The 23706-nt window shown below is 51.7% G+C and overlaps 6 protein-coding genes across 6 annotated transcripts; 3 read left to right on the top strand and 3 right to left on the bottom strand.

Annotated features, from left to right (window-relative positions):
- Nucleotides 1-3382: 3382 nt before the first annotated feature.
- QC761_212140 (uncharacterized protein) lies at nucleotides 3383-8113 on the bottom strand. Its single transcript, XM_062876947.1, has 3 exons — nucleotides 5936-8113; nucleotides 4883-5869; nucleotides 3383-4824 (listed from the first exon to the last, which is right to left on the bottom strand). The coding sequence occupies exons 1-3, from the start codon at nucleotides 6369-6371 to the stop codon at nucleotides 4094-4096; spliced, it is 2154 nt and encodes a 717-aa protein (XP_062735594.1). The 5' UTR covers nucleotides 6372-8113; the 3' UTR covers nucleotides 3383-4093.
- Nucleotides 8114-8993: 880 nt separating this feature from the next.
- Nucleotides 8994-12789, top strand: QC761_212130 (uncharacterized protein; the record flags this gene model as incomplete). The annotated part of the gene is made up of 10 exons (XM_062876946.1): nucleotides 8994-9996; nucleotides 10480-10675; nucleotides 10736-10825; nucleotides 10880-10982; nucleotides 11043-11136; nucleotides 11189-11540; nucleotides 11596-11705; nucleotides 11763-12246; nucleotides 12297-12421; nucleotides 12474-12789. The coding sequence occupies exons 1-10, from the start codon at nucleotides 9938-9940 to the stop codon at nucleotides 12787-12789; spliced, it is 1929 nt and encodes a 642-aa protein (XP_062735593.1). The 5' UTR covers nucleotides 8994-9937.
- A 737-nt stretch (nucleotides 12790-13526) lies between these two features.
- Nucleotides 13527-14580, top strand: QC761_212120 (uncharacterized protein; the record flags this gene model as incomplete). Its single annotated transcript, XM_062876945.1, has 2 exons — nucleotides 13527-13548; nucleotides 13607-14580. 2 exons carry the CDS (start codon nucleotides 13527-13529, stop codon nucleotides 14578-14580), a joined length of 996 nt encoding a protein of 331 aa, XP_062735592.1.
- A 174-nt stretch (nucleotides 14581-14754) lies between these two features.
- Nucleotides 14755-16798, bottom strand: RPL17B (60S ribosomal protein L17B). The gene is made up of 4 exons (XM_062876944.1): nucleotides 16160-16798; nucleotides 15748-15961; nucleotides 15388-15575; nucleotides 14755-15312 (listed from the first exon to the last, which is right to left on the bottom strand). Exons 1-4 carry the CDS (start codon nucleotides 16160-16162, stop codon nucleotides 15160-15162), a joined length of 558 nt encoding a protein of 185 aa, XP_062735591.1. The 5' UTR covers nucleotides 16163-16798; the 3' UTR covers nucleotides 14755-15159.
- Nucleotides 15753-18589, top strand: NOP1_1 (Small subunit processome complex component). The gene is made up of 6 exons (XM_062876943.1): nucleotides 15753-16777; nucleotides 17009-17099; nucleotides 17156-17381; nucleotides 17460-17666; nucleotides 17723-18008; nucleotides 18074-18589. The coding sequence occupies exons 1-6, from the start codon at nucleotides 16684-16686 to the stop codon at nucleotides 18136-18138; spliced, it is 969 nt and encodes a 322-aa protein (XP_062735590.1). The 5' UTR covers nucleotides 15753-16683; the 3' UTR covers nucleotides 18139-18589.
- A 2798-nt stretch (nucleotides 18590-21387) lies between these two features.
- Nucleotides 21388-23388, bottom strand: QC761_212090 (uncharacterized protein; the record flags this gene model as incomplete). The annotated part of the gene is made up of 1 exon (XM_062876942.1): nucleotides 21388-23388. The coding sequence occupies one exon, from the start codon at nucleotides 23386-23388 to the stop codon at nucleotides 21388-21390; it is 2001 nt and encodes a 666-aa protein (XP_062735589.1).
- Nucleotides 23389-23706: the final 318 nt, after the last annotated feature.

Here is a 23706-nt window from a genome sequence, read left to right as displayed (position 1 = left end):
AAAGGGGAGCAAGAGGGCTGTGACACACTGGTCATCATTTGCTTTGACGTTTCCCAGCGAAGCGTTGATGTCCAAACTGGCTGTCTGAATGACTCGGGGAAAGAGGGTATTACCCAAGTATTTCGTAGCTACCAGTTCAGATGGTGCTCAACTCGACCCGCCAAACAAGATATCAGATCCATTGTTACCTCCCTCATCAAAATGGCAAAGAGATGGATCGAATTGAGGTTGGGAGAAACACATCAACCACGTGGGAGGACTCCACACTTAACCAGGCACCCCGGCAACCATTACGTGAGCCAAACCCGTTTCGACTGTTGACCGTTTTCAACCCCGGCTAGCGTTCCCCGCTTTGAGATGGCTTCTCCGTTCTTGCAGTGAAGACCCAGGTTTTTCTGTGTCCTCAACCATGGCTCGTCTCCTGCACGCTCAGACTGGCTTCACGACAATCACCATTTCACCAACCACTTTTGGGTTCTACTGTCTCCAACCGTTGCTAGCGTGCGGAGTCTCGCAGTCTTTCATCAATTCTTTGTTGACTCGAGGAAGACAGACGGGCAGTAGTATTCGTATCTACAATTATCCGACTTCGGATGTCTGTAACACCGGTAGATGCTTCATCATATTTTACCCGACATGCCTCTCGCCCAGCTCGACACGGGTAATCGATGTTTTGTACGAAGTAGTCGACAAGGCTGCCAATATTTGTTTCATCAACCACACGGCATGCCCGGTGGCGTCGAGGGCATCGACCACGAGTTCGTAGGGCTCAGGGGTTGGCTCTTCGGCGTTCTTAGCTTGTCACGCATGTCAAGATGCTGCTAAACTTGAGTTTTGAGACCTGGTCCTAGTCATCACACCTCAACCTCAGATTTACAGATCTCGTCCACATACATCGTCACATGGTAAAACCGATGCCAAGTCGACACTCCAAGCATCGCTTGCTTCACGAGATGAGTGCTTCACCACGCCCTTCACCACATCGTCTACAGGCGAGATAGAAAAACCCCCACGCAACCCATCATTCCATCGAGATTCTATCGGAAAGCTCGGCCGGCAGAGAGATTGGAAGTTCAACCCCTCCTACCTCCAAACACTCCAAAGTTTGGGTGTGTGTCTGTGCTGATAGTTTCCTAGGCGAATAGCTCTAGACCAGAGCTCCTGCCCTCCTTTCGGGCAGGCTTCTGTCGACATATCGGCGTTGCAATCTTTTCTGATTGCCTGGTAGCGAGGTATTGCAGCATGGAAACCGACACCCGTGCCACTTCTCGCAGAGACCAACTCTCCCGCAGGCCTGGTTGGAAGGGATACGACACCCAGTTTCTGACTGAGCCTTGGTATGGCAGCTCCGGAAGCTGCGAGCTGGTTGCCAAACCTACATGTCATATGGCGGCCAGCCTTATGCGAGCTTGTAAGTTGTACTGAGCAACCCATCACCACTCATACAGAACACTGCCAGCCTTTCACCGATGGTGGTGCAATCAGTGTCAAGAACACTGCCATTCTGGCGCCCCCGTTGAGCTTAACTCAGCGCAACCTATATCCCCCTCACTTTTGTTGAAGCAATATCAAAGCACGGACTCCCAAGAATCACAACCCAATCAATCCGCCTCGCGAGGTCCCCTAGACCTAACGCTCAGACACGGCCAAGAACCCGCTTCCTTTTAACCATGCTCGACCACGAGGAACTAACATTCTTAGTTCCTCGCGCCGGCTCGTACACAAAAAAAGGAATTTGCTGGAAAATCCCCAGTGCGCAGCAATGAAAAGAGCAAGGTGCCTGGTTCTAGCTGGCAAGCCACCCGCTCAACGGCGTCAACAGTTCTCCGAAGCCATTGAACGCCTCACCCGGAGGACTTTTCCGCTTATGGGTAAAAGAATGGCAACCGTGCGCCGGTTGTTGGCAAACGCCACCGATCAGATGGGTAAAACGGTCATCATAATATCTTGCTTTTGCAGAATGCATTCTGTTTGCGCTCAGGCCTTTTTTCTTCAGTAGAAAAATGTGTGGGAAGGAATGTCCTGTGGCCTGCAGGTGAAGGGGGGGGGGTGCAGGCGTCGAAACTGGCCCATGGAAAGGGGTTGGTTAATTGGATGAAATGGGGGTTGTCGTCCCAAGTTAAGAAGGTTTGTGGTGTCTCTTGTAACCTGGTCGTCGGTCCAGTCCCAAGAATGCGGGAGGGACTCGGACCTCCTTTTTGCCTGTACCCCGCACCGTCACCGGTCGCCAATGTATGTAAGTCTCCCGTTGATGACCCTGCTCCGGAGTCCCGGCCGGGTGAGCCGTTAGTGTTTGCTTCTGGAGGGCATCCTTCTTTGTTACGGTGGGTGGTGGGTGGTAGGTGGCATCCAGTATCCAGCATTCAGTGATGGGGTGGTGTAAGTGACGTTGATGTGATGGTATTTATCACCTTTCATCCTATCATTGCTAGGACGAACTTGGACAATTCACTTAATGGTCACTTTTGTCCCTCAATGGCGATTAGTTTGTATGCGCGGACGCATTGCAATGATATCCAAGCCTTTTTTTTTTTTTTTTTTTTTTTTTAAGATAATTACCCTTGGCTTCAAGTGTTTATTCCATAGCGCTCAGTCAACCACCACTGCCTACTGCACCTCGTTTTCAACAAAGCGACAACCATGCAATCTTTCTGCAAAGTTCGCAGGATAAAAGACACTTTACGCGGGGGTCAGGGGTGGTGTCTAAGCACAGAAACCACCTGAGCAGCCTTGCATATTAAAGGACCGTCACGGATGATTTTGGGGAATGGAAGAGGGACTGCCTACAAGCAACATGGACAGCGCCTACATACATGCCTAGCTAGGCATCCGGAGAGGTGCCAGTTGCAAATAGCATATCACAAAGCAGACAGATAGATATGTGTATGCCCTTTAGTGGTGATAATCACAGCTTTCTTTCGGGCCCGGTGTTGAACACGTCTATGATGCCCCCTCGGAAAGAAGCAGGGTCCATCAGATCTAATCTCACACTTGAGTATAATCTACGAGCAGCAGAGGTTGAAACGGAAGTCGGAGCAGAACGATGATGAGGAAAATTGAACCTATCAACCGCCGTGAGAAAGCGTCGAAGTGCGAAATTATGCTGCCTGTCGTGTGTGGCTATCATACCTAGGGAATTAACCACCCTGAGTTATAACAAGACACAACTAGTTTCACCATCCAAAGCCACCAAACGTACAAGAGAAAAAAGTAGCATTGTTTGTTCGTATAGTAGACTATGAGCATCCGTCCCCTCCCCCCCAACCCGCATATGCAAAGCTTTTCAGCACTCTCATCCTGTTCATACACATACCTCAATCACACCGCATTCACGCCATCCCCCATATGTCCCAAACCCCATCATGAACCCCCCAACCCAACTCCCTTATGATCACGTACTATTCATACAACACATCAAAACAAAAGAAAACCTTCCCCATCCCCATGACAAAACATCAGCCAAAGAGACTCAACCCAGATCATACAAAAGTTCGTTTCCTTGTTGGAAGCTACATAAAATACATGAAAAAAAAAGACCCCCAAAGCTAAGTAAGATCCTCGAGCTTTGTGACGGGGGGGGACAGAAAAGAAAAACAAACGCACTGACCAAACCAGCCTGGTTTCCAACCTTGCCCCCTGACTTCAAGAGAAACTTCCTCTCTTACCCGGTGAAAGAAAAGCCCGATTTGGAAATCTCTATGACAAATATACAGGCTGAATAAAAAGGCTAGCCCCCCATATCGTTTCCCCAGCTTCCGGTTTTTGAGATTATTGTTGGCCCCGTTCATGAGAGTGTTGCACAACTTGTCCAAAGTCAGAGCAGGCGCGGTACCAAAGAAAGAAAAATTCATGCCTGAATGGAGGGAGCCCTTGGTCGGTAAAAAAGCCAACTGTTGTTACAATAACTCGATGGCAAAGCCGTTTCGATGCACAAGGAGACCGGTCGCTCTGTCCTGTAATTCTAGGGGCAATAATTGATGCTGTGGAGGCCTAAAAGGAACAAATAGCAAGAATGTTGTCGAGTTTCGATACAGCTGGTTCCATTGGCAAGTGATCGTCAGAAAGAGCGCCCAGTATCGTTGGGTCCAGCAGGTTAGTACGAACTGTGGTGAGAGTTGCCGCTACAGTCTTCACCATTCTTGGTTGCCTGGATGATGGAGTACTCCCAGTAGGTACCAAGCTGAATGCACTCCTCGACGCATTCTGTAATCTCCCACCACCAGGCCTTTGCGCGCACATTTTTGGACCACATGTCCTGCCACAGCATCCTGCCAACCACGCTCCGGAGGTCTCCCATAATCATGGCCTCCTGGTCGCGAGGATCCATTGCTCTGGCCTTGCCCTTGCCATTGTCGTGGCGCGACTGGGAAGGCGGGATGGCTTGGAACTTGTTCTTGGTGGTGAAACTGTTCAGGCCGTCGAGCTTGGCTGCCTCCAGCCATCTCGGAAACACTCTGCTGGGGGTGATGCATCGAAATTCGGCCTCCAGGCTGGTGGTCAGGTGTTCTTCCAGCCATTCTCTCATGTGTGGTCCTAGAGAGTGGGCTACTGGTGATGGATCTATCACCACAAGATGCAACACTCCTTGAGGGGCGAGACAGTGGTAGATCTTCTGGAGAAGCTGGGGAATCTCTTGGCTTGCCAGCAAAGAGGGCATGGACAAACAATGCACCGAGGTGAATTTGTTCGCTTCCAGGGCAAGTGAAGGTGAGACAGGCCAGGGAAAGGACTGGACATTCGGGTACTGAAGATGAGGAATGGGAGTTGAGTTCATGTGCTTGATACTCATCTCTGGGTGGAGGACTGCGAGATAGGATGTCGTAGCTGTAGACGACGAGTTAGCGGGGATTTCAAGCTATTGAAGAGAGCAGATGGTTCGTACAGTCAGAATCGAACAGCGACAAGACATTTGGACCTTGGACAAATGGCTGCGCTCCGGCCACAGTGACGGCTGTATTGTCACCGCCCCTGATCTGCTGTTCCATCCCGTACAGGGAGGCCAGCATCCATCGCTTCTTTTCCTGCTCAAGCTGCTGGTAGACTATGGGATCTGTAACAGTACCCCAGTTCTCCTTGAGACGTGCGAGGGCTACCTCAGGAGTTGCCTGGGCCATTCTCTTCAACTCCATCTGCAGAGCCTGAACTCTCAAAGTCGCCGCGTAAGCAGCCTCGGTGTCTTTTGGTAGCCGGACTCGCTTTTTTGGCACGACCGAAGGAGCTTCTTGGGCAACTGGAGACGCCTCCGTGGCAGGAATAGGAGCTTCTTCGACACTGCCCGGCTTGGGTTTCCACTGATCAGGGGGCTTCCACCGATCTGGATTGTAGTAACCCTTGGGCTGATATGAGGGTGGGAGAGTGCTTAGCATTCTTGCTCTGGATGGACGAGGCGTAGGTTGAGTCGGAGGTCGGTTCGGGACCTCTGGCAAGGGCCCCCGAGGCAAAGGGGTCATCAGAGGTAGCTTGACAGCACCTTGTGACTGAGGGTGCTGCTCGTTGGGCTGTTTGGGCTCCGGCATGGTGACGGGAATCGGTCTGTCTGACGCGTGAATAACTTCATACCAATTGTCAATGAAGTCTGATACTGACTTCTCAAGTTCTGTTGATAGAGAGGATATTGAGCGTGAATTCTGCGTTGCCAGAGTTTGCGGTATTGTGTTGTTTATGAGAATAGTCGGTTGGTTTCCTAGGCTCGCGACTCTCACGGGACCAACAGCTCTGCTGTGGTCGGTGATTGTGCTTTTCTTCATCGAGTCGCTCATTGGGCGCACGGGCTTTTGTGCCTCTGATGCAAGCACATCTCCCATCGTTCCTTCCCCCTGAAAGTCCAGAGACGGCGTTGTTAGGGCAGTGGACTTGGAGAGCATTGACTCTGGGGGACAAATTAGCACTGCCGGTGTTGGCAATTGGAATGGTGTGGGTTTCCCAGAAACCATACCTTTGGATGATCTATCCGTTGGCGCTCCCCAGCTCCCACTTGTTACCGTGGTGGTGTCTTCTACAATGTCCTTTTCTGTAAGCGTGGTCTGCAGTCTGAGAGACTTGTCAGACACAGTCGACGACCGGTTTGTATTGCCCAGGGCCGAAACCGCAGCAGCCAGCAGAGATGTCCGTCTTGATTTGCCATCGTCCTTTGTCGTTTCTGGCTGCAATGTGTCCTTCCTCTTGTTCTTCATTGACATGCTGTTGCGCTTCAAGCCCATGGATTCAAAGAGGCTCATGGCTGGTCGCTCTTCAGTCGAGGAGGGGCGGCTGCCTGTTGACCCATGTACGCTCTGAACATCCTCCTTCTTTGAGTTTCTTTCGATTCCCTTGCGCGCTCGTCTCTCCCCAACCTTTTCGATAGAAACGTCGGACCAGTCGACGTCCCACATAGTGAACCTGCCACTGATGGCGAAAGCAGAAGGAGAACGAGGCTGTTTACAGGATGCCGGAATAGCCAATACGGTATGCGATGCCGAGTTGAAACTGGTTGTTTGCCGAGACTAATGCTCAATTGCCCAGCCCACCGAAAAGAGAGAGCGAGTGCGAGAAAGAGCAACGACAAGCTACTGAATTACTGTGATTAGGTCCTCTGGGGTTAGATTGGCTGAGGTGGAGAGCAAGTGCCGAGATCAACCCTCTAGCCAATCCTGGCCCTTTTTTTTTTTTTTTGGTGAATCGGCTCAAGTTGGCCTCGAAGGGGATGAAAGACCCGACGTAACCAACCCCTCACAAGAGGGGTAAGACGATAAATAGGTTGACCAGGATTGGCGATTGATTTTTTGTGTATTATTATTATGTCTTGCCACACAGGAGCTGGTGAAGTTGTGGTAGCTGTTGGCCTCTGGACACGCTGAGATGGGAGTATGATCCCCCTGCAATGCAGGGAATCGAGTGAGACACTGTCAGGTTGCGCTCGGTACGTGATTGGGCACTCGTGCATGCAACGAGGGAAGTAGAAGTTGTGCTGTGTGCCAGGTGCCTTTCTCGGGGCCGGAAAGGCAAGTTCGAACCGCGAATGGGAGAGGAAGAAGCGGCGTTCTTCCAGGGCAAGGTTAGATGATGACAGGAGCAGGCATGCCTATCAGGAAGCTGCTCGTCGTCAAATTGACAGCTGAGGTACAGTAGCTTCGACTTCAAGCGGTGGGATGAAGGGGTCCACTGGCGGGCACCGAAATCTGTGCTCCCTGAGAACCTCACAAGAAGTCTCGGCCGTTAGACTGCAGCTCGGCGTTCGCAAAGCCAACCCCTTCCCTGTCCTGCAAAGGTGTGTCCGCCAAACAAATCGCCATTCCAGACACATGGCGTCGTCTGGGGCTGATTTCTTCTGCAGCCAAAGGAACTTCAACGGCCAAACGCCATCTACCTCATCAAGTCAGACCATCTCGCATTTTTGTGAACCTCCACCCATCACGGCCCGCCCCTCGTCTGATCTCGAAGACCATGCCAACAGCCCTGCGGCGTCATCAAGAGCATACTTTTTCCTTATAGATGACAAAAGGCCGCTATTTGACGCTCTTCGACTCGGTCCAAGTTGGACAACAATGAGTTGATAGGGGTCACAAGAGACGTGGTACTACCACTGTCAGCCGTCCGGAGGTGCATTGGAAAGGGTAGGTAAGTGACGTGCAGTAAAATCCCACTTAATCCCGCCGCGCTGCCGTGGAAGGTAGGTAGGGTAAGAAAGACGAGATAGCATCATCACTCGCCTCACTACTAATATTGATTGCTCCAGACGGCCGATATCAGGCTCTCCCAACCACGCTTGGGGTGTTCGCGTCCTTCCTCGCGTCCTTCTTCGATGGAACTTCACCCACGTCTCAGATCTCACAGAGGACGCCAGATGCCATAGGTGTGATGTCCCACACGGACGGGAGCTTGGCTGCTCCTGGTGTAAATGCGACGGGCGGACAGGTGAATGAAGGAATAAACAGATGAAGTTTGCCCAGTTCGCCCCTGCTTATCCCATGCAGTCCGCCTCACCCGCTCGTCGGATATGCTGGCACGCGATGGGTGTAAGAAAGAGAACACGGATAGATGAAAAAGCAAGTTCTGCAAATGGTTACAAGCCCTGGCCGCATATTGACATATTGATCCAGCCATGTTCGAGATAGACCTTCCATGAGGAGGGCCGTTGACAGACGTTGAAAGAAGAAATGTGCTCGAGGTCCCTGACCCACATGTTTGATGCCAAGCCCAAGATCGCCGTTGATCTAGAGATCCACCAACCATCGAGCTGACCCATGTCCCTATCGGGTGGCACCCGGGGAACCAATCCATTCTTTCCTCAACTGCCGACAGGAGATGGAGCCTCAGTGGATCTTGGAGCTTCTCTTTCCAATTTCATTCACCAACGCCCGTATCGTATTGTCCTCTTGGGGTCAAAAGGCGGGTTCGCATCAGCACTTTCAGAACACACCACACTATACCACACCACCCAGGCTTTAGCATGCATACGCTTTGCCGTCGACAGCTTAAAGGGTAAAGCCCGGTTTCCAGAAATTCATATGCTTATAATTATTAGATTCGTCGAAAAATATTTGTATAACATGGTCAGCTGAACTGTTCCAGAACTATTCGTACTTGGAGACACCACCAGTTCAGCTACGGTGATATAGACCGTGTATAAACGCCGCATTGGTCAACTTGGAATGATCAGATTGATTGCCAAAAGATACGCCAGCAGCTGGGACATTCAACCGCGCCCTTATCTACCAATGATGGCATAGTGTCTTGCCTCACGGCGATTGACAAATCTTCCGCTGATTCCCTGCGGCCCGTAGCCGTGTGCCTTCTGGCGGCACTCGGTGTTGATGTCTTGAACTGCTCGGCTATGGTTGTCATACAGCACAGAAGGGGAAAAAAAAAAAGGGGGGGCAAAACGGTTGGTCCTTAGAATACCAGACAAACATTCTGGTGCATCAGAAACCGCATGGACTCGCCCCAAAAGGGCCGTTTAGCAGACACAGCAGCAGCGAACTAAGCAGCTTCAACGCGAGTAAACAAGATTCGACCATGCGCTCATGCAGAAAGTTTCTGCTGCGGCTCCAAGGAGGGGGGCGGGGGGGCGCCAGGAACAAGACACCTGCCGTATAAGGGGCTTGACTGACGCACAGCAAGTCGTGGGTCGTGAGCACGGAAATACGGCTGTATTCTCATGTCGTGTCAGAATTTGTGATCTCCGGCCTGCTTCTTTTGCCGATCCTGGCCTGGCACTGCGGCAGCGTGCTCTTCATGTTACACGCCTGTTCATCCTTTCTGTCAGTATTCCATCACTTACACCTACATGACTGGCTGGAATATCAGGGCTCTGTCAAAAAGGAACAGGGGAGAGGCTCCCACTCGTTGATGCTCCAGCTCGGAACTTGTCGAGGACCCTTTGTTTTAACTGAGCGGTTGCCACTTCCATATCGCCTGCTTACTGGCTGTTGAGTTTCTTAGTCCGATTGGGTGCTGATATGTAGAATTTATAGATACGGTCTTTCAGTGATCCACAAATCAAAATGTTGAAGTTGGTAATTTTTCCGGGGCGACCGTCTACCTAAGTGGCAGCATATCTACATCATAAGTTTGATTATCTTTTTCTGTCTCTTGCTCAGTCAGGGTCTGGCCAGTATGCGTAGGCCACCCTAATAAGAGGTAGCACCCCGTCGAGTGATTGTACCAAGATCAGGCCCGCTCTCTTGACTTGCTCCTCCGGAGTACTGCTTTCCCCATCCCCACATTGCTTGCTCTTGGTGCTTTGGACACATTCTCAACACGTTGTGGACCCTTGGCCATTCTTGACCTTGCTCTCACAATCCAAGCCCGCCCTGACCATCAGAGCGACTTGTACAGGTTTGTCAACAGACCCAGCTCTCCCTCCTCTCTGTTACGCCGTTCTCAAGAGAGACTCGCAGATTCCACCGCCTCAGAATTTCCACCCACTTCGAATGGTTCGACCCCCCGCCCTGACATCATGGACCACTTTAACCACTTCTCATGGGAGAGCCCTGAGCTTGGTCCGAAGAAAAAGCCGTGAGTTTGTCTCCGCCCTGTCAATCTCCTTGAAAAGTCGAATTCCCTTTGCTGCCGCTGTCACCCTGCCGTGCCTCCGGGTCGGTCAGCTGCGGCACTTGTCCCAGGTCTTTTGGTTCACCCCGGACAGGGCCGGTCAGACAGGGCGTCTGGTGCTCTGGACGGCCATTTAAGTTGAAATGCCGTGGAACCGGGCATTGCTTCACCGTCGTGCCTCATTCTTCTGGGAATCTCTGAGTACCCCTCCACTATCCTTGTATGCCCCGAGCTCGATTGTTTCCGAGAAACAAGGCTCTCTTTGCCCACACGCGCGCTCTTAACAAGGGGCTGTCTGGGCTGCGGAGTACACACACAACGACCCCTGGGCGGCGGGGTTGATTGATTCAGTCATTTCCTTCTCGCGCTTCCCCTCGGATTGCCTTGCCCGTTTCTGCTTCCGTTTGTCACTCATGACTCCATGAATTTTCATACTGACATCCGCAGCGCTGGGATTGAGATGGGACCTGTCGGGAGCTGTTCGGCGCCTGAGGCTGATGACCATGCTGATGGGAGTCTGCCCACAAGGCACAGAAGCTGGAAGGCACGGGCACTTGACTCCTTCAAGGACCGCGTTGGGAGGGTTGATGAGCGAATGAACAACTCGGTCGTTGGCCGGGTGTTCAACCTCAAGGGGAGCGGAGTGAGTATGGCTCCAAGTAAGAGAAACAGAACACTGGCGCCTGACATGCTTCTACCACAGCCTAAGAGTATTCCCGATGCCAACTTCTCTACAGAGTTGCGGGCTGGCCTCACTACATTTGCCACCATGTCCTACATCATTGCCGTCAACGTAAGGTGTCGTTACGGCATATTCCTTACACTTGGTATTCTGACACCCTCACAGGCCTCCATTCTCGCAGACACGGGGTTCGATTGCGAATGTAAAAAACCGCTCGACAACGCGGGCAACTGTGTAAACAACAAGGAGTGGACAGCTTGCTACGAAGGTCAGTTGAAAATTCATGAAAGCATATACTTCATATGTCACACATACTGACAAGAATCAGAGGTCAAGCTGGATCTTATCACTGCCACAGCTGCGGTGGCCGCTTTCTCCAGCATTCTGTTTGGTCTTTTCACCAACCTCCCTGTCTGTCTTGGGTAAGTTGCTCCTTATTCGATGATGAAGCGTATTGTCCTGACACTTCCACAGTCCTGGCATGGGCTTGAATGCCTACTTCACTTACCAAGTCGTTGGCGCAAAGGGGACCGGCTCGATTCCCTATAAGACTGCTCTCACCGCTGTCTTCATTGAAGGATGGATTTTCATGTTTCTAGCCCTCACTGGTATGCGACACTGGCTGGTCAAGATTATTCCCGGTACCATCAAAACGGCCAGTGGTGTTGGCATCGGTCTGTTTCTCACACTCATCGGTATGTCATATTCCTCTGGAATTGGCATCATTACGGGAGCTATCAGTACACCCTTGGCTATTGGCGGTTGTCCAGCTAGTTCCTTGGATCAATATGGCGAGTGTACTGGAGAGGTCATGACCAACCCAAAGGTAAATCCCCAAATCAAACCCCGAGTTACTTGGACGCTAACTTAGTACTTCACAGATGTGGATTGGTATTTGTCTCGGTGGTCTGTTCGTGGTGTTTCTGATGGCTTTCAAGGTTCGAGCTTCAATCGTCATTGGCATTGCTTTGGTTTCAATCCTGTCTTGGCCGTAAGAAATCCCTAGGAATTCTTTGTCATTATCTACTGGGATGCTAACTTTCTCCAGACGCAACACAGCCGTCACGTACTTCCCCGATACGGACGATGGCAACCGTCGCTTCGCATACTTCCGCCAAATTGTCGCTTTCCACCCCATCAAACACACCCTCGGCCAGATCCAATGGGACTTGGGTGAAAAATTCGACACCAAAGTGCTTGTCGCTTTGATCACCCTCCTCTATGTGGATATCATCGACTGCACAGCAACACTCTATTCCATGGCTCGGTTTTGCAGACGGACAACAGGTAAAGATAAGGACTTTCCCCGCTCAACCACTGCATTCTGCATAGACTCGATTTGTATCTCGCTCGGGGCGCTCCTCGGATGCTCACCAGTTACGGCTTTCATTGAGAGCGGTGCTGGTATTGCTGAGGGTGGTCGGACGGGGCTGACGGCTGTCATTGCTGGATTTTGTTTCTTCCTGTGTATTTTCTTTGCCCCTATATTTGCGTCAATTCCGCCTTGGGCTACTGGATGTACTCTGATGCTGGTAAGCGAATTTCCTCTCTTCTAGGCTAACCAAGCTAATACGACTGACAGGTCGGCTGCCTCATGATCCGACAAGTGACCAAAATCAACTGGGCCTACATCGGTGACGCAGTCCCTTCATTCATCACCCTGGCCTTTATCCCCTTTACCTACAGTGTAGCCTACGGCCTTCTCGCGTAAGCCCTTCCCCCCTCCTCGCTTTCCCTTCCACCCCCAGCTAACCCCCAGCGGCATCTTCTCCTACGCGGGCATAAACCTCTGCATCTGGGCTATCATCAAACTATCCCGGGGCACCATCATGCCCGAAAACTACGACATGAAAGAATACTGGACCTGGCGACCCCCCGGCGAGCGCCCCTGGCTTTTTCGCAAAATCGGCGAGGCCATCTTTTGGCTGAGGACCAAGCGCCGAGGTAGGAACTCGACTTTTCAGCTGGGGTCGAATGATGGGAGCGGTGGGAGTTCGAGGCATCGGGTGAGTCCGAATAACTCGACGGCGGCGGTGGAGGATAAGAGTACTGCTGCTGCTGCGACGGGGGTGTAGAGGGGGCTGGAGGAGGAGTTGGTTTATTACCCAAGGCCGTAAGAATTCTATAAAGGTGGTGGATGGGGGATCAAAGCTGTGGTAGATGGTAGAGGAATTAGATTCGATTCTGGTTGGGGAATCTGGTTGGATTGGCTGCTGTTTTGCTTGCATTTTGTCTTTCACGTTTGAGGATACTGGGTCGAAGGTACAGGCAGCGAGTCGGACTTAGATTTCCCGTGTTTATATATGTCTGTGTCCTGTTTTTTTCTTTTCTCGTCATTTTATTTCTTTCTTGTATCTATGTTTTGGAAAACGGTCTGTTGGATAAAAGGCACCGAGATAGTTCATCATCTTTAGGGGCTTTCAGGGGCTGCATCGTTGCTCTGGTGACATTATTTGGGAAAAAAGATGCACAAACCTATCAGCCGGCACGCAGCTGTCGTCGCCAAGAAAGCTGGACAGCCCAGGCTCCCAAGCTTGCATCATCCATCATCTTATCTTATCGGACCTGCAACGTTCCAGTTGTTGATGAACCGCATCATTGCAAGAAAAGCCCAAGTGCCGAAAAACATTCTTGAGGCCTGTAGCTCGGTTTACATACAGCTCCCCGAGCCACGCAACCGACCCGTCGGGCTCAACGGCTTTCCCAGTTCGATCAGATACTAATTTTTGGGTCACCCGCCCAACGAAACAATATCCCATCCTCGAGACAGACATCTCCTCGACCGAGTAACCTGTCAACCCCAACCAGCAAAATGAGTGGAAGCTGGAATACCAGTATGTCTCCCTCCCCCTCCCCATCCCCGATAAAACATCCCATACTAACCCTCCCCAGTCGAATCCGACGCCGGCGTCTTCACCTACCTCCTAACCAACCTCGGCGTCCGCAACGTCCAATTCGAAGAACTCCTCACCCTCGACCCCTCCTCCCTGGCCGAGCTCCACCCCGTCTACGGCGTCATCTTCCTCTTCAAATACCCAACCGACGCCCCCTACCGCGCCACCGGCGACAAGCCCCTCGACGGAACATTCGACCACTCCATCGCCGAAAACAAGCTCTTCTTCGCCGCCCAGACAATCCCCAACGCCTGCGGGACCCAAGCCCTCCTCTCCGTCCTCCTCAACAAAACCTCCGGCTCCGACGACGAAGAAACAAAAATCGACATCGGCCCCGTCCTCAAAGACTTCCGCGACTTCACCATCGACCTCCCCCCCGAGTTCCGCGGTGAGGCGCTTTCCAATTCAGATGTCATAAGAGACACGCACAACTCGTTTGCCAAATCGTCTCCCTTTGTGGATGAGACAACCCGCAACCCAAATGACGAGACGGAAGATGCGTTTCATTTCATCGCTTACACGCCCTTTAACGGGACCCTTTACGAACTGGACGGCCTCCAGCCTGCTCCCATCTCCCATGGGCCTTGCACGCAGGAGAGCTTCCCTGAAAAGGTCATGGAGGTGATTCAGCGCCGGATTGCGAGATATGGCGACGCAGAGATTAGGTTTAACCTCTTGGCCATGACGAGAGACTTGAGGATCAGGGCGAGGGAGTTGGGCGATGTGGAGTTGTTGGAGCGGGAGGAGCAAAAGAGGAGGGATTGGCAGTTTGAGAACGCGTTGAGGAAGCACAACTTTGTTGGGTTTGCCGGGGAGGTGCTGAAGGGGGTGGTGGAGTATAGGCTCAAGGAGGGAGGGGAGGAGGGGTACAAGAGTTGGGTTGGGCAAGGGAAGCAGAAGATGGTCAAGAGGATAGAGGAGAGACGGAAGGGGAGAGGTGGGGGTGGGGAGGATGTTGAGATGGAGGGATAGAGCGTACCTGGGAGCAGAATCTGTTCTAGTGAGCGGTATGAGCTGCATGTGTCCATGTAGGCATAAGCATGCGAATGTGGACGGCATTGAGTGTGTTATGTTGGAGAATCATTTATGATATCATCATAGTAAGCACCGGTGTCACAAGACCATAATCATCAATATGCAACAAGACCCAGATATGTTCGACAAGCTCAATGGTTAGGAATCACCCTATGGTATCACTACAGCCCCAAACTGCCCTCCACAGCACCACGGCATGCATAGTCGCTTCACACGGATGAGAGACGCAAGATGACTGAGACGCTGGGTATCTTCAGCTATCAAACGGGCAAGGCAGCCTCGGCCGAGAGTCGAGTCAAGCAAATAAAATTCGGTTTGCGCCTTTCATAACCCCGTTTCCCGCGTTCATGGTTTCTCAATTGTTTTTATTGAGTATTCGTGACCGACTCCTTTTTCCTCTGGAATCGTAGCCCTGACCCGAAAGAATGCCATGCTTGCAGTACACCGTTTCCGGAAAAATCAAGCCCCAGTCAAAAGATACCCCGACGTCCCGAACATCACCACACGGCCAACCGTTTAGGCGGCAGTGAGGGCCTGGCGGACGCGAACGCCACGCTGTCTGCTGTTAAGGTGCTCCTCACGGACAACGGCCTCGGACTTGGCGACGGTCTCCTCAGCCTCGGTGAGGATAAGCTCGATGTGGCAGGGGTTGGACATGTAGGGGTTGATCTGCCATATGTTAGCCTGTGTGTCCCTCCCCTCTCACTCCCCGCTGGAGATGTTCTCGGATTCGAAGATACGTACGCGACCGTGGGCGCGGTATGTGCGGCGGCGCTGCTTGGGGGCCTGGTTGACCTGGATGTGCTTGACAACGAGGTTGCCAGTGTCAAGACCCTTGGAGTCGGCGTTGGACTCGGCGTTCTTGAGGAGACCGAGGAGGAACTCGGCGGACTTGGCGGGCCAGCGGGCACGGGTGACACCGAACTGCTTGCCTACATTTCCATCACAGTCAGCCCAACATTCTCATAGCCATATCCATCCTTCACCAGTCTTGTAGTCGTGGAGCTTTTAATCGTTCCGGGTGTCCAATCCCACCCCAATCCCAAATCTCCATGTCCAAAGCTTCCGATGTGTTTATGTCGGGAAATCGATGATTATTCGTACCTTGAGCAGTACGGCCGATGGAGCCGCAGTAGCGTCTCATAGGGACGGCCTCCTTCTTGTCAATGACATTCTGGAGGAAGGTCTGGGCGCGCTGGAGCTTCCAGCCGTTGATGGCCTGGGCAGTCTCGCGGGTGTTCTTGAAAGAAACACGGAGGTAAGAGCCACGGGAGCGGGCGGACTTCACCGGGGAAATCTCAGTCGCAGCGTACCGAACCTAATGTCGTGATAAATCCATGGTCAGCATGGTTCCTGGCGATTGCTTCAACATTTCCCTCCCCCTCGTCGGTTTCCGCAATAGCTCCATCCTCCATCCCGGACGGAATTCCGCAAAGGTCCAGCAGCAAATTTCGACGGGGGCTTCGAACGGCGCTCGAAAATGACTTCGGGAATTGATTTCGCAAGGGCTACTCACCATCTTGACTGCTTGTCGATTAGAGGCGAGATCGGCCGAATTTGGTGATGTTCAAGGAATGACGGTTACCAAATTTTGGAGCCAAATTCAATTTCGCGATTAGGGCTCGGTGGGTGGTGTTCGATTGGCTTGTGCGGGAGCGGTGTTGGCCTGAGGCAGAAGAAAATCTTGGCGGCTGGCAAGTGCAGAAAACTTTCCCACTTGCAGCCCCACCAAGCCGATAAGACGATAACAATACCGCACGGATCTCTACCAGGTTCACAGCAAGATGCCCAGCCACTCAGAATGTCGGAAGAATCCACCACCGAGGCGACAAAAAGTTGATCGGTGCTCCACTCATTTTTTCTGGGGTGTTAGGAAATTTTGCATCCAGCTCCAACAAGCTCTTTGAGCATCTCGACAGAGCCGCGCAAATCAACCCATTGTGTCCTCAACAACTCTTTGCGCAACACATCTGATTCGGCGTCGACAGACATACCCACGACGATCTTATATTCGATTTACAGACATAACCAACCGTCATAATGGGCTTTGAGCGCGGTGGAAGAGGCGGTGGTCGCGGGGGAGGCAACTTCCGTGGTGGTGACCGTGGTGGACGCGGTGGTGGCCGCGGTGGTGGTAAGTCCTAGATTCTCTTTTCTGGTATCAATTGACGGCATTGGATTGCGATGGCTTTGCTTTTGGATGACACGAGCGCTCAGATTCTGCGCGCCGAGGATTGCGAATGAAGTTTTCGATCTTCGCTTCCCTCCAAAGTTTGCGATCTCCTGCGCCTCTCCTCCGGCCTGCTACTTTGCTGGCTTCTCTCGCCTCAACATTTCCAATGACATTTGCTGACTGAATACATAGCCGGTTTCGGCGGTCGTGGTGGTGGCCGTGGTGGTGCTCGCGGTGGTCCTCGCGGCGGTGGCCGTGGCGGTCCTGCCCGTGGTGGTCGTGGGTACGTTTGAATGTCGATCTACGAGCCACTATGGCAGATGCTAACCAATTCAACAGTGGCCGCGGTGGTGGTCGCGGTGGTGGTGCCGGTGGTGCTGCTGGCGGCAAGAAGGTCGTCGTCGAGCCCCATCGTCACAAGGGCGTCTTCGTTGCCCGCGGTGGAAAGGAGGATTTGCTCGCCACTGCCAACCTTGTACCTGGCGAGTCTGTCTACGGCGAGAAGAGAATCTCTGTTGAGACTGGCAAGAACGACGAGGGCAACGCCACCAAGACCGAGTACCGCGTAAGTTTTTCAGTCGCAGAGTGCTAGTCTTGGCTATCAGCGTTTTCCATGAACATGCGCTAACAACATGGACTTCAGATCTGGAATCCTTTCCGTTCCAAGTTGGCTGCCGGTATCCTCGGTGGTCTCGAGACCATCTACATGAAGCCCGGTTCCAAGGTCCTCTACCTCGGTGCTGCGTCCGGTACCTCCGTTTCCCACGTTGCCGATATCGTCGGCCCTACCGGTTCCGTCTACGCAGTTGAGTTCTCTCACCGCTCTGGCAGAGATCTTATCAACATGGCTGTACGTTGAAGCCCGTCATTCGATTGCAAAACCGCGAAATACTGACGCTTCACTAGACCCGCCGCACAAACGTCATTCCCATCGTTGAGGACGCCCGGAAGCCCATGGCCTACCGCATGCTTTTGCCGATGGTCGATGTCATCTTCGCCGATGTTGCCCAGCCCGATCAGGCCAGAATTGTCGGTATCAACGCCAAGTTGTTCCTGAAGCAGGGTGGTGGTCTTCTCATCTCCATCAAGGCGTCCTGCATTGACAGCACAGCGCCCCCTGAGCAAGTGTTTGCCAGCGAAGTCCAGAAGCTCCGTGAGGACAAGTTTGTTCCCAAGGAGCAACTTACTCTTGGTAAGTCCCACGACAGATGATTTGTCTTGAAATACAATGATCCAGATGCTAACTATCATACTCAGAACCCTATGAGCGTGATCACGCCATGGTATCGTGCGTCTACCTCCAAAAGGAGTACCAGGAATAAGCGTAAAAAGTTGGATCGTGGGATCATTTACTGCTCTGTTCAGGGCGTTCTGACATTGCTCGGTGTTCACCTGGATGGTTGGCTTTCGTGTGTCTGGGGCGGCGCATGGCGTTTATAGGGTATTTTGGTTTTTTGACAGCATGTTTGCGTAAAATAAACGACGGAGTGGGGGGAAAGCGACATCAAGCGTCAGTCCACACTCGCTGGTAATACCCAATGTCTCATATATCGACACGGTCACTCTATCCAGTTCTGGCGATGTGTTTGGGGATGGGCTACAAGCGTCAGTAACTGCGAGGTGCAGATATGCATCTGTTTTGTGTTGGCCGCGGGAAGAGGCTGTGGATGGGGGGTATGCGAGATGTACAGTCGGGGGTTTGATCTGATGACATCGCAGAGCATGAAGGAGATAGAGAGATACCTGATGTGATTTTACAGCATAGATTGATGGTTTAGTCCTTGACCTGTTGGTGTACATATGTATGTCTGCATGCATGGTAGTTCCCTAGGGAATTCATCTCATGTGTCTTGATCTCAACTTTACACTAGGTCTTTTTATCATCCCATAACGCAAGCCGCGTAGGTAGTCAATCCCGCGATGAGTATGTTCATGTGTAGTTAGAGTGTGCATAGATACTTTTGATTCTCGTGATACCGTTCTTGAAACGTCAAATCCTATATTGTCCTTGGCACATCACCAAGATGACGCAGCTACCGCCGGCCAAAGAGGACGTTCACCCAGCAAGATCCAGTACTTCACATTCTCCTCCTTGTGGGGTCTCTAAACTTGAAAGGCGTAGTTGAAATGTCTCGAGCTAGTCTCTGCGAGTATATATCTTTTGTCGTGTCATATAACCCAGGTTCCGGTTGGTGGTTGGAAAGAACATCAGAGTGGAAATAGCCTACTGTAACATTTGGCATCAACGTCAATTCCCAATGTTTACATACTTCTTCTGTTTGAACTGAGTACATTTTTGATGAATATATCAAAGTCTACCTTGAACGGTACATTTCCTCGAATAAATCTTTTTCACCGCGGCAGTTGACTGTAGAACAGCCCGCCTATCCGGAAAATATGCACTTCTCCCTTACCGAAACCACACCCTAAAGACATCAAAATAAAGTTTTCTCCTGCTCACATTAGAGCCTCGAACTGCATTTTTCCCTTGTAGTTCGTTTATGAGCCTCATCTTGCATTTTTGGCATGTTGTTGAGCCCACGACCTGCACTTCTCATGTTGCCCGTTTGGAAAGTAAAGCTCAAATACGGAGTGTACCCGACCGAAAGGGGTAATTGTAAATAGACAGTCTGCCAATTCTTGAAATACACTCAATGAGATGGTATAACGTGAACATGAAGGGATATGACACCAGAATCTAACCTCAGTAGAGAAGTACGTAATACCGATCGAAGAGGAGTATACTAGGTGTATTGTTTGTCTGACCACACCGCAGGTCTACTTTCCATAGCCAACCCGGAGCCGGAGCCAAAACTGCTGTCAAGACTTGGAGATCTCACTTGCATATTTTGGCCCACCTGCAAAAAGTCAAAGAAAGAAAGTGAGGCGGCCCCAGCCGAGTGATCCGACAGCTTGGGACGGGAAGCATGGGAAAACAGGGATACAAGTACATGATAACTCATATCCCCATTTCTGTGCTGACCTTCGGTGGGCTTGTGAGTGGATGTCCTGAATTGGCGATCTGGGCGTCATTCAGGGGTAAATTATATCGTGGCTGAAAAAAGAAAGATGCTGGATACGGGTTGTGGGCGTGTTGCCCGGCTGAGCGGGCGAGGGGTTGACGGAGGTGGTTGATGATCCCACACGACTGAGAATCCTGTCCAAGTGATGAGGATTATCCAAGGCTCTGAGGCTCTGGTTACATGACTATGGCAGAGAGTCTGGTCTGTCAGTCCCGTGCATTTGGGGGCTTGAAGCTTGTATGCCTGGCTATGATATTCACCTGCGAGGCTCGGTAACGTTCGCGCCGATGTCGAGGTTATACAGCGCCTATTAACTGGCCTGGTACTTCAGCAAGCTGTGAAACTCGAGCTCGGATGAGCTTTGATAGCTCTCGCGGGGCAAAGCAATCCGACACCACCCACACCACATTCGTCCCGTGGACTGTGAGACAACCACCACCGCCACTGCCATCGTCATGCACCTACCACTCCTCAATTCATCTCGTACGGGGCAAGCGGGCGCCGCTTTCCTACTTGCGGGCAAAAATCCTTTAGGATTTGAATCACGTCGGACCGCAGCCTTACTCCCCCACCGCTCGACCAACTTGCGGTGTGTGAGGAGCAATATCACTGGCCTATATGATAGGAGAGTGAGATCTCGCTATTGAGTCATACCTGTCTCGAGAGAGTAAAGCAAAAATGGTGTGGGAAAAGGTTAGTTGCATACCACTCTTGAAAGATGGTGTGCCAAAAGTGTGGGATGAAAGAGGCAAGGCTATGAGATTTGAAAATTATTGGTCTCTGTTGTCGGGTGTGTGATTCCCTCCTGCTCGACTCCTAGGTACCCATGGATTACCGTGCCTTGGATTCGACAAGTAAGGCTGTAAGCCAAGACCGTGTGGGATGTCGTTGCCCCGAAGGGCTTCATTTTCTGACCAGCTTCTTTCGGGCAGCTTCCGATAGCATTTAGGTGCCACTCAGTCGAATGATTGACAAATCTCGGGGGGTCAGAGTTGCTTGATAGGGCTGCTGTGCCGAGCTTCGAGCTACATCCCACCTCAAGATCTGAAGCAGTGGTCTGTCCCGGCAGAGCGATGAGTGGTATCGAATGCTATCTGCATACATTAGTGTCGTTCTCTGCAGGTCTGACCTTGCTGCCTTGATGACCACCTACGGTAGCGAAGTTTGGTTACATTGCAGGAAGGGTAACTGTGCGCGTGCCCCAGATATCGTTTCTGTACAACGGCCTGCCGGTCTACTACATAGGTTGTGCAACACAGTTGTCGAAGATGAAGGCCCCGACGACAGAAAGCAGAATCATCATACATTCATATCGTTTGCGAATAAACCGAGGGGTATAGAACAAATCCAAGCCAATACACCCAAAACATGTACCAAGTAATCCCTTTGGTCAAAAGTCACAAACGTAGCCCCCCAACCATCTAACCAAGCCGTGATCACACTACAAAATCATTGCAGTTCCAACATGTTGACCAACAACATGCGTTTTGGTGTGATTATACCCAATATCAACGTGAAAAAAACCGACAAGAACTCATTAGGACAGACTCATCCATCACTCTCACTTCCACTCGATCTCCTTGAGCTGTGTTGACCCCCCTCGTCCGCCTGCTGACTCCTGTGAATGTCAGAGTTGATTCGTGAAAAGTCCTGCTCTCCAAGATATATCTCATCCACCGGTGTTCGAGGTCCTTCAAATTCCAGCGGTGACTTCTTGGCTGCCTCGTCTCTTGGCCAGTAAAACAGCACCTCCTCCTGCCATCTCCGCAAGTTGACAACCTTGCAGCTCGTCTCAAATACAGTAAGCATGAGCTCTATTTCCATAGGACATGTGCGGAGGCGGTGAAGTAGCCATCGATTGATCAGGTCAGGGGTATTCCTGGCGTTCTGAAACAGCTTGGTGATTCCTAACTCCTTCATGCACTCAGCCCTCCGCTGAGCACTCTCCGGGGAGTCTGCTGGAAGTGCCATCGCCTTGTTCAGAGCCGCTTGTTCCGATAATTCGTCCAGGACATGCGATGGATTCGACATGAGAATAGGAAACCGATCATGGGCAAGCTTGCTGTGACCTGTTCGCGGGACGAATTCAATGGGCATATTCCCGTCATCCGGGGGAAGCGGTGGCTGGTCGGTCCCAAGGTAGATTGTTAGTAACTCGTTATAGGAGGCATTTTGACGCATCGCCTTATTGTTGATGCACCATTCTCGCAGCCGGTGAACTTCCTGTTCTGCCCTGTCAAACCTCCTTTGCGCTCGTTGCAGTTGGCGGTCGTAGTCCTCGAGAAAGTTGAGGTCTTCTTCGTTAGCGGAGAGTCCAAATCGAGCCTGAAATTCTCCAGGATTTGTCGGAATGCTTTCGAGCGATGTCTTCATTTCCGCTAGCTCCTCCTCGCTGATCGAGTTGCCCGGGTTCTCTTGCATCCTCTTCCGGTGAAGTTTGATCTCAAGTTCGTAGATGATATCCTCGCGGCGATACCTGATTTCCTCACAATGTTCTCGGGCAAGTTCGCGATCTCCAACTTTGTCCAAAAGATCTTGATACCGAGGGTGTATATCGTCGTAGCGTTCTCCCGATATGCCCAACAAGATCTCTGGCACCTCCTCTTTCGCTTCAATAATGGACTGTTGCATGACTGAATCCATCCCCGGCAGGCCTACGGCATTAGGCCTGGCTGAGAATGGAGCTGGTCGTGCAGCCCTGACCAAATCACTCTCCAAGCTCTGCAACTGAAACTCATCTTCTTCGAAATCACTCCTGATTGCTTTGAATGTCGAGAGGAGTTCCATCTGGGTTTTTTGTAGTTGACGAAACTTTTGAACACCCCCTTGGTCCGGCTTCAAAAGCTTCATGGCCTCATTTTCCAAGGTCGTCAACTTGCGTATGGCGTCAAGCATTTCGTCAAGCTTGGTAGACATCTGCGATCTTAGCTGGCGGAGGTCGCGTTGCTTGCCTTCGACCGCAGCCCCCAGATCCCGGCGCAGCCGATCATGATATCGACTTGTGGATGCCTCGTCCGAATCGCTAAATTCCGACTCCGAACCGTCGATGTCAAGAGGATGTGGTCGGATTGGAGCATGAACAGCCGGTGCTATGGCAGGCGTAGCCTGTGCTGCCCAAATTTGGCCAACGGGCAGCAGGTTGGTTGGTGGAACTGGATGGACAATCTCGGGCTTTAAAGCTCGTGGAGGGGGTGGTGGAGGAGGGGGTGGAGGAGGGGGTGGGGACAAATCGTCATCACCACTGCTTGCTGTACTATCTCCAGTCCAAGAGGTCGAATCATCGTCAGGAGGTGTGTGAACAGAAGCATTGCGTAGGTTAGGCGGTGACCCATTCATCGTGGGCAAGGCATTGAGGGCAGCTGGCCTCTCAACAGACCGTTTGAATGCCGGCGACACAGCATGGTTGAAGCGAGGCGTAGCTGGCGACGAGAGTGGTGTAGGTTTGCGGGTCAAAGGTAGTGTGGTGGTTTGAGCGTTTAAGGAGCCATTTCTCAGTGGAAAATTGTTTTGCGTGTTGGGGTTGGTTGGTGGTAATGTGGTGGAAGTCATGGTGATGAAGACAGCACGTCGGTCTTGAACAGCATCTCCAATGGCTTGGGGCCATCGGATGATGCTGCGCGAGGGCGGACAGACAGACAGATGGTGCGATAGATTTAGCCCGATTCTCCAAGAAAGAGCAGAGGGCTTGTTTGAATGATGCCGTATACACAAGGAACAGACAGAAGACGAAGTGCCATCAAAGGTAAGCCAAGGCAGGAGATGAGTGGGGAAATGCCCAAAGGGAGTCCGTGGGTGAGATGGAACGCGTTTGCTGATAGGATTAGGTATTGTTGCGGCGGCTGGTAAAACAGGGCTTCTTCGTTTGTG

This window comes from Podospora bellae-mahoneyi, chromosome 2, assembly GCF_035222275.1.
Source record: "Podospora bellae-mahoneyi strain CBS 112042 chromosome 2, whole genome shotgun sequence".
In the NCBI taxonomy this organism is placed as follows: domain Eukaryota; kingdom Fungi; phylum Ascomycota; class Sordariomycetes; order Sordariales; family Podosporaceae; genus Podospora; species Podospora bellae-mahoneyi.
Note: the sequence above shows the minus strand (reverse complement) of the source record. Positions and strands in the feature narration are given on the sequence as shown.

Bases quoted from the DNA above. Each gene is read 5' to 3' on its own strand.
- QC761_212140 (XM_062876947.1), bottom strand. From the start codon at position 6,371: ATGTGGGACGTCGACTGGTCCGACGTTTCTATCGAAAAGGTTGGGGAG. The intron at 5,870-5,935 runs GTATGGTTTCTG...TTTGTCCCCCAG, and splicing joins AACGGATAGATCATCCAAAG to AGTCAATGCTCTCCAAGTCC. The intron at 4,825-4,882 runs GTACGAACCATC...CGTCGTCTACAG, and splicing joins GTCGCTGTTCGATTCTGACT to CTACGACATCCTATCTCGCA.
- NOP1_1 (XM_062876943.1), top strand. From the start codon at position 16,684: ATGGGCTTTGAGCGCGGTGGAAGAGGCGGTGGTCGCGGGGGAGGCAAC. The intron at 16,778-17,008 runs GTAAGTCCTAGA...CTGAATACATAG, and splicing joins CGGTGGTGGCCGCGGTGGTG to CCGGTTTCGGCGGTCGTGGT. The intron at 17,667-17,722 runs GTACGTTGAAGC...ACGCTTCACTAG, and splicing joins GAGATCTTATCAACATGGCT to ACCCGCCGCACAAACGTCAT.
- RPL17B (XM_062876944.1), bottom strand. The intron at 15,576-15,747 runs GTACGAATAATC...ATGGAAATGTAG, and splicing joins CATCGGCCGTACTGCTCAAG to GCAAGCAGTTCGGTGTCACC. The intron at 15,313-15,387 runs GTACGTATCTTC...AACATATGGCAG, and splicing joins CATACCGCGCCCACGGTCGC to ATCAACCCCTACATGTCCAA.